Here is an 8,786-nt window from a genome sequence, read left to right on the forward strand (position 1 = left end):
TCAAGCTGAAAAGTATCATTTAGTGATTTGTTTTGTGTTAAAAAAACAAATCCAACGAGAGACAAATTATTTTTACAGAGTTTTTTTTTTTACATTATCAGATGATGCAACATGTCATAAAGGCTTTATGTTTAATCTAAGTGTGAATAAGTATTTACTGGAGTTCAGTAAATGGACTTGGTTCTGTCCAGTTGGGTTTTTATCCTCCTCAGGCTGTCAGAGCTCCCTTCTGCTTTATGCATCTTAATATTTTTCAGTAAACATTCAGAGGGAGCTGTACCATCTCAGCAACACCTTGTAGCTGATGATTAACTGGACTCCGTTGTTCTGAACGGTTGAGCAGCTGCAGCCAGATGAGCTCAGCCTGCAGATTTCATGTTTGACAGGAAAAAAGGAGCAGAGGGAAAGAAAACCAGGCGAAAATTGCTCAGCATTCCAGAAAACCAAAATAAACAGGAGGAGGACAAGGTCTGGTTTCAGAAACAGAAACGTCATGGAAGAGAAGGAGCGAGGGAAGGAGGAGGGGAAGGGGTTCGTACAAAAGGAAAGTCTGTGTGTTGGAGCTCACAAAGCCCCTCCCTCCCTCTGTTCTCCCAACAGATGAGCAGAAAGAGGGAGAGAAAGAGAGAGAGAGAGAGGAGCTGGAAGGACGCAGAGGAGGACGGAGCATGAAGAGGCAGCTGCAGATCTGAAAACCGGTAAAAATCCTGCATCATTTTACACTGAGAAGCAGAAAGTTTTGGTTTCATTTTATCAACAGAAGAGATCCTGGTTCTGGATCAAACTGATTTCAGGTCATTTAGGTCATTTCTGCTCATTTCAGGGAGAGAGAGCTGGATGTTAAACGGAGCAGGTGGAATTACTGCAGCAGAGTTTAAGACGTTTCATTGGTCGGTGAAATAATCAGTAAATGTTCAAAAGGGTAACAGAAAAATCTGAATTTGATCAGGAATCTAATGTCAGCATTTCTGATTTCATCTTGAATAGTTCAGTTAAAATTAGTCAAACTTTGAAGTTTAAAGTTATTGCAGCTTTTTAATCCCTTGAAGTTTCTGTTGCTGTTTACTTGTTCATGATGAGTTCAGATACTTTATAAATACAGTCTTATCAGCCTGATTTCATCACCATGGGTTCCTGCAATTTAACATTTAATAAAATGTTTTACCCTTAACAAAAATCTGAAAAGTGTGGCGTGCATTTGGGGTAAAGCATTTTAGAACCACTTTTCTATACAGTTACAGCTGCAGGTTTTTTGGAGGAAATCTACAACAGGTTCTGCAGCGACCACCTTCCAATCACCTCTTCCCAGAAGAAATGCATCTTCTCCATATTATGATGATGCCACCATCATGCTTAACATTGGGGGTGGGGATGATTTAGTTAATTTTCTTTTGGGATTAATAAGGTATTTTTGAATGTCAGTTTGAATTTTTTTGTTTGTTTTTTGTTTTGTTTTTTTGCTTTTTCTGCCCATCTCAGCATTCTGCATGGAGGTCATTTCTCCTAAATGCCTTTTAGCTTTTTTTGACAGTTTCTTTGGTTTTGCTGCTCTTCTATTAAAACCAGAGCTGTTCAGTGCACAAGACTACTCATCCTGTGAAATTCTGCATAATCTGAAAAAAGATGTTACAAGTAAAATAAACTGCCAGTGGAAACAGTCATTTTTCACCAATATTATGGAATGATTAACTAAAAGAATCTTAAATCTTGCTGAAAAGTTACCTGTAGGTTCGCTTTATCTTTTTTAAATGTGCTGAAATATTTGAACAAGAAAGATTTTGTATTTTTTGAGTGTAGGAAATGAAAGTGAAGAGGTTATGAACCAGAAAGGCCTGGGAATGGGCGTTGCGTTCTAGTTGTACTCTGAGATGGGAATGTTTGAAGTCTGACGTCCATCCCAGCTCAGAGTTCCCACTTTCATTCACTTCTCACTGTCTTCATGTTGATGATGTCATTTTCCAGGTTGCCATGGGAAACACAGACAGTCACAGCAGCTTCAGCTCTCCGGTCAAACCCTGCGGCTCCCTGAGGTTCTCCGCCAAGAAGGAAGAGGTAACGTCGGCCCGCAGCTGGTGGCGGAGCAGCCAGAGCCGGGGCCAGGGCCACCGGGGCCAGCATGCCTCCTGGCAGTACGAGTCCGCGCCCAGAGGGGGCGCCAAACAGAGCGCAGGATCCCCTCAGAGGTTCAACCGAGGCGACCGGACGCAGGACGGCCGCAGGAGTCCGTTTGGATTCCAGGGACCTAAAGGTGATCAGGCGTCCCTGCAGTGTGGCGGCAGTCCCAAGGTTCTGCTCAGCAAAGATGGCAGCATGAGGGTGGAGTTCACGAACACCAGGGTGGTTCCTGTTGAGCCGCAGGGCCCGCCGCCCACCAACCTCCTCCCAGAGTCGTCCCACCGCACCAGCAAGGGCAGCTCGCTGAGCTCAGAGGGGTCCTGGTACGACTCGCCCTGGGGCACCGCCGGCGAGCTCACCGACAGTGTGTTCGTCTGCGGGCAGAGCGTCGACACCAGCAGCGGCTACAACACCTGCTCTTCCACTCAGGTGGAGGACGTCTCACCTGGGTTTAGCTCCGCCCTCCTGTTCCCTCCTGCAGAGGGCGCCAAAGGCCACAACAGCTGCTCCTCTGGCCGCACTGAGGACAGCGGCATCGGGGACTCCGTCATCCTTCAGCCTGACCTCCATGACCTCAACCTGGCTTCACCGTCAGACGGCAGACACAACGCGCTTCCAGCCTTTCCAACGTCAGCAGACTCTTTCCTGCAGCAGCAGCAACAGCTACCAACCATGGACAACATCATCCAGGAGGAGGCGCCGTCTGCTGGAGGCTTCGAGCCGCGGTACTTCTCGCACACGCTGCCCAGTCGTAAAGCCGAGCCAGGGAGCGCCGCCTTCTCCGGGAACAACCGGAAAGACTTCCTGAAGAGTCGGATCCGACAGCTGAGCGACTGGACGGGCAGTTTGAGCCGCAAGAAGAGGCGGATCCAGGTAAGAACCTGGAAATCCTGGAAAACCTGGAAAACCTGCACCTACACTGCAAAAACACAAAATATTACCAATATTTGTGTTTCTAGTCCACATATCTTAGTATTCCTGAATCAAGACAAAAACTAACATACAAATAACTTTTTAGCCAATAATGATGAATGAATCAGTTCCACTGGCAAATTTTAATTTTAACTTATTCATGAATATGAATGAATTAATGACTTAAAACAAGTTCCTACTGTTTGCTTTCCTAAAACCTGTAAACTAGTTTTACATTAATCTACACAGTGCAATGTGATGTTATTGGAGTTCGATTTGGTTAAAAGTTTGTTTCTAGACATCATATCCAACTGTGTCAGAAGGTTTAACAAACTAAAACTTTAGCAGACTTTTCTTTTAAGTAATTAACTTTATTTGTATTCATTAACAAAGCTGTTCAAAGTACTTCACATCACAAAAACATAAAAATACAAAGTCATCACCAACTGAAGCATATGCCGTCATTACACATCAAAATGTTGGTCAGTGGTTCAAAAGCATATTTAAAGCACTTTTTAAATACCTTTTTACAACTAATCCTTTATTTTTATTTTTCTACATTTATATTTAGAGTGTATTAATTGAGATCAAAGTGGAACCAAAGTCGAACTCCTGATTCTAAGTTTTAAATTCTGTTGTCCAAATGCTGAAAAGGAACCAAAACAATCCACATCATTGTTCATCAAAACCAACAAATCAACATGTTTTTATCATTTTTGTCCCTGAATGTCATCCAAACGATGGGTGGAGTCGCTTAAATGTTTTTTTACGTCGACTCTGGAGTGTTTTCACACCCATTTAGCTGTAATGAGGAGGAAAAGTTGGTCTGTAAAAGCAGCTCATAAACCCCAAACAGCTTCTGCAAATAAACCCACAGAAAGCAGAGAGAACGATGCTGACGGGTCGTTTTACTGCGTCGCTCATCAGGCGCGCGCCGGCCACCCAATCAATAGTTAACCATAATGACAGCATATTAAAACGAGGGAGGCATGTTAATTCATACAAGAAATACATAACAAATTTACTCCAGAAAAGATCAAATTGAAATTCCTGCTTGAAATTGGACTCAGGTGTGAGTAGTACTACTTCAAAACATTTTTTATCCATCCAAGAAATTACTCACGTATTTCATTAAAAAGCTACTCAAGTACTGATTTAAAAGATTAAATCACAAGATCTGATTTAAAACTTTAAAATATCGCAAACAAAAATGCACTGTTGCAAATTCTGCTATTTTAAAGATTAAAAAGAAATAAATAATTTTGAGAAATAAGAAAGTTACAGATTCAGGCAGATGAAACACCTTTAAAAAAATTTTAAAACAAAATCTACAAGTAGTAACTAATGTAAATGTACTGCATGTGTTGTAAAGTACTTCCAGTACTTCTAGTACTTTACAACCTATCAAAATATTATTAGAATAACAGAACTAGCGCATAAACAAGATGTTTCACTTTAAGATATTTAAAGTGAAACATATGATGATTCTTTTTGTTTGTTCATTCAGTGAAGTTACTTTAAGTGGGTCTAGTATTCAGAAATATTAGTCAAGTAAGAGTAAAAAGTACAGTGTAGTAAACCTACTCCTAAAAGTAAATATTTTTGCAAAAAGTAAATGTTACTAGTTACTGTCCACTTCCTGCATAAATTGTTATTTTGATGCTCCTAATAATGTATAAAGATGCTTTCATTTTTCAAAAAGATTCAAAATCTTTGGGCTGCCCCAAAAACTTGATGCCCCAGAACGCCCTTCTTAAAGTCCAGTTGAAAAGTCAAAACTTCTGTCTGGTTTCCCTGCAGGAGCCGCACAGCAGCGACTCCTCCGGCGTCTTCATCAGCAGCCTGAATGGCGGCGCTCCTTGGCCTTCCAACCCTCTCCTCCAGTTCAACCAGAACCAGTTCCCTCCGGCCCACTGGGACTTCTCCAGGAGCCCGAATCAGAACCAGAGCAGCGACGCTCAGCGGCAGAACGTCTACAGGAGCTTCATGCAGGAGCTGGAGACGGGCTGCGGCGGCGCGGCCGACCGGACCGAGCCGTCAGAGGACGACGACGACGCAGAGGAGGAGATGGAGGAGGAGGCGGGAGGAGATCTGGACGGGTTTCTGGAGACGGATCAGGGCGCCGTGCGGCGCGCGGGGTGGCTCTACTTCAAAGCGCTCATCACCGTCAGCAAGGACAGGAAGCTGGAGCTTGTCGCCCGCCGGAAGTGGAGGCGCTACTGGGTCACACTGAAAGGTGATTCATTCATCAGTCTGAGGCCGAGGCGCTGAAATTTATCTGACGTAGATCAACTCTGACATGTTTGAATGACACATGAGGAGGAGGAGAGGGATGAAGAGGAGATTACAAAGAATGAAGATGATGAGTGGAGTGAAAATGGGTCAGGAAGAGAGGGATAAAAAACTTTCTAAAGGGAGAATTATGAAGAGATGTCAACATAGAGGGATGAGAGGAGCTCTAAAGAGAGAGAATGAGGACGGGTAGGATGAAGAGGATGAGTGGAGTGAAAATGGGTCAGGAAGAGGATTACAGGGGAATGAGAGGGATAAAAAACTTTCTAAAGGGAGAATTATGAAGAGATGTCAACATAGAGGGATGAGAGGAGCTCTAAAGAGAGAGAATGAGGATGATGAGGAGACTATAAATAGAAATGAAGAGGATTAGAAAGAAGAAGAGAGGAATAGAGGGATGAAAGGGACAAAAAGGGATGGAGATCATAAAAAGTTAAACATGTCAGATTTAGTTTCCTTTTAAGGTAACAATCTGTGTGGAAAATTGAAGTTGGTCTGCAGTCAGAACGAGTTGCATTAAAATCAGTCTTTAATTGATGACTTCAGGCTGCAGTCTGCTGTTTTATGCGACGTTCGGGCGGATCAGCGGCGCCGAGCAGGACCTTTCTCCTCGCTACGCTCTGCTGGCGGACGACAGCATCGTCCAGGCCGTCCCGGAGCATCCGCGCAGGGAGCACGTCTTCTGTCTGAGCAACTCACACGGAGACGTCTACATGTTCCAGGTGAGAGAACATCGGAAACGTCCCACACTCTGACTGCGTCCTTAAACGCCACACAGGAGCAGAAACCAGCTAACTTGGCAGAAAACACCAAGAAAATGTATCTGTGTGTCTGTCAGATGCAGCGACCTTCCTCTGCAGAACCACTGTTGACCTCTGATTTATTTAAAACCACTCGGGTCGCCCTAATTGCTCCCCTTTTAGCTTTATGAGCTCAGGGAGCACTTCTTTATTCCCAGAGTAACTGAGCAGCAGAGAGTTTACAGACATAAATCACAGAGAGGAGGAGGAGGAGGAGGAGTCAATTGGGAGTCACAAACGCTGCTAATTACTGCGCCAGACTGAATCTTTATGACTTCAGTGAAGAGCAAGAAAATCCTGGAATGATTTTCTTGCTCTTCACTGTAAGAAAATCAGTAACTGATCAGTAACTCTGAAGTTACTGATCAGTAAAAGTCTCATCTCTTCTCTTTCGGTCTCAGTTTCATGTCTCATCTCTTCTCACTTCGTTGGATCTTGTCTCATATTGCTTTATCTCATCCTCCGCCATCTTGTCTTGCTTTTTCTTCTGTTGACTTTTTTAAGTGAAGTTTGAAGTAGGTTCATATTAGCAGTGTTTGAAGTTAGATCTGTGCTAATGCTAACTCTGTTTTCTGTCAGGCCACTAACCAGACGGACCTGGAGAACTGGGTGACTGCGATCCACTCGGCCAGCGCCGCCCTGCTGGCCAGGCGTCAGGGGAAGGAGGACACGCTGCGGCTGCTGCGCTGCCAGAGCCGCTCGCTGCTGCACAAGATCGACATGGACGGGAAGATGAAGAAGATGGCCGAGCTGCAGCTGTCCATCATCAAGGACCAGAAGAACCGGCGGGCGGTGGAGAGCCAGGTCAGGAACCGGGCCGCTCCGATCCAACAGAGTTTTCCTTCCTAAAGCTGCAGAAGTGCAGCAGCAGGCATCCTGCTCTGAGTCAGAGGCGAAACTTCAGAACGGATTATATAACGGCAGGAAAATGTCTCAGCGCTGAGTCAACGCCTCGTCCAGATGTGTTGGACGGCTGCAGCAACCAGCAATGCTGAAGCTTTTTATGTTTTAGTAACATTAGCTTTGAAAGAGCTGGAGCGATGGCTTTATTTTGAAAATCCAACACACAAAAAGTAGCTAGTCGCTGGTTGCTATGGTGATTCCCTCCTTTTCCAAAGGACTGGAGGGAAATCGGTTAAAATGTTTGAGTTCAGAGATCTGAGATGTGAAGGGGAGTTGGTTGGTTCAGTTCTTAGTTTTACTTATTTTTTATATAATCCTTCTGTTGAAAAACCAACAGAACGTTAGTTTTTTGCATTAGGTGAATATGTTCATAATTTTTTATTGAACATATGCACCTAAGTGTGTCAGTAGGTGCATATGTTCAATAAAACTTATGTATTTAATCAATAGAGCTGGGACTATTTGATTAAAGTCCCAGCTGTAGCGTTCACATATTTAATCTAGTTATAAACATGCAGCATGTCCCTTGTGCGTCAGATTTATGGGTGTACCAGAAACGCATGAATACAAAGTTCTGGCAGGAACTTTTGTACGTAAAAATTAAAGGTAATTATTTGTGTTAAAAGATTTTTAACACAAATCAATTAATCAAATCAATTAATCACAATTAATAAGCTAAGTTCTGGTTTCTTCACATGTTTATTCCAGGTATAAACTCTTATAATGTCTGTTGTGCGTCAGATTTATAGGCATTAAAAGGAAATGCATAAAAAAATTACGTGTTACAATCAATGTAATTAATTAATAGAAATTAACTCTTAAAATGATATTTTGGGTAATTATCATTTTTGTACTTTTCAGCAACACAAACTGAAATATATGGTCACAGGTTTCCTCCTTTCTACTTAAGAAAGTTGCAGGTTTAACATTATTGGTTTGTAAAAAAAAAAAAAACTTAATAAAAATGAAAGTGGAAAGTTTCACTGTGTCAGAACTTTAACTGGACCTGTGTCGCTGCTCAGATCCAGCAGTGGGAGCAGAACCTGGAGAAGCTGAACCTGGACCTGTTCCGGCTCCGGTGTTACCAGTCCAGCCTGCAGGGCTCTGAGCTGCCCAACCCAAAGAGCCTCCTGGCCGTGGCCAGCCGCCCCTCCAAAGCCTCACTGGGAAGGCTGGGAATCTTCTCCGTCTCCTCCTTCCACGCTCTGGTAGGAAGCTGCTAACACACGACTTTTATTCTGAAAAGATTGGAAGGAAGTACTCCTTCAATCCTCTCTGGTTGTCAAAAACTGAGTTGTCCTTCCTTCCTTCCTTCCTTCCTTCTTTCCTCTTCACTTTCCTTTCTCAATTTTCCTTCCTTTCCTTTGTCTCCTTCCTTTTTTCTTTCCTTTCCTTCCTTTTATTCCTGTTGTTCTTTCCTTTCTTTCCTCTCCTTTTTAATTTTTTCTTTTTGTCCTCCCTTTCTTTCCTTCTTTCCAGATGTTTCAATTCATGTCTTGTAAAATCACATTAAGGAACTATAAATCCTTTATTTAGGAGTTTGGTACAGTTTGGGTTTAATCCTCCAGGTGTGTGTGAACCTGTTCAGGTGTTTTCCTCTGTGTGAACCTGTTCAGGTGTTTTCTTCTGTGTGAACCTGTTCAGGTGTTTTCTTCTGTGTGAACCTGTTCAGTGAATCTGTTCAGGTGTTTTCCTCTGTGTGAACCTGTTCAGGGGATTTCCTCTGTGTGAACCTGTTCAGTGAACCTGTTCAGGAGTTTTCCT

At 43.2% G+C, this 8,786-nt stretch overlaps 1 protein-coding gene across 3 annotated transcripts in view; it reads left to right on the forward strand.

Annotated features, from left to right (window-relative positions):
• Nucleotides 1-8,786, forward strand: part of tiam2b (TIAM Rac1 associated GEF 2b) — a 45,736-nt gene that overhangs the window by 17,704 nt on the left and 19,246 nt on the right. For all 3 annotated transcript variants that reach the window (XM_015050392.1, XM_015050391.1, XM_015050390.1), the window contains exons 3-8: nt 601-698; nt 1,963-2,988; nt 4,828-5,263; nt 5,866-6,041; nt 6,699-6,923; nt 8,045-8,230. In XM_015050392.1, the coding sequence (XP_014905878.1) occupies nt 1,969-2,988; nt 4,828-5,263; nt 5,866-6,041; nt 6,699-6,923; nt 8,045-8,230 (2,043 nt within the window). In that variant the 5' untranslated portion in view covers nt 601-698; nt 1,963-1,968. The remainder of the gene's footprint in view (nt 1-600; nt 699-1,962; nt 2,989-4,827; nt 5,264-5,865; nt 6,042-6,698; nt 6,924-8,044; nt 8,231-8,786) is intronic.

This window comes from Poecilia latipinna, unplaced genomic scaffold, assembly GCF_001443285.1.
Source record: "Poecilia latipinna isolate Pla-1442-1.1 unplaced genomic scaffold, P_latipinna-1.0 Scaffold989, whole genome shotgun sequence".
NCBI classification, from domain to species: Eukaryota; Metazoa; Chordata; class Actinopteri; order Cyprinodontiformes; family Poeciliidae; genus Poecilia; species Poecilia latipinna.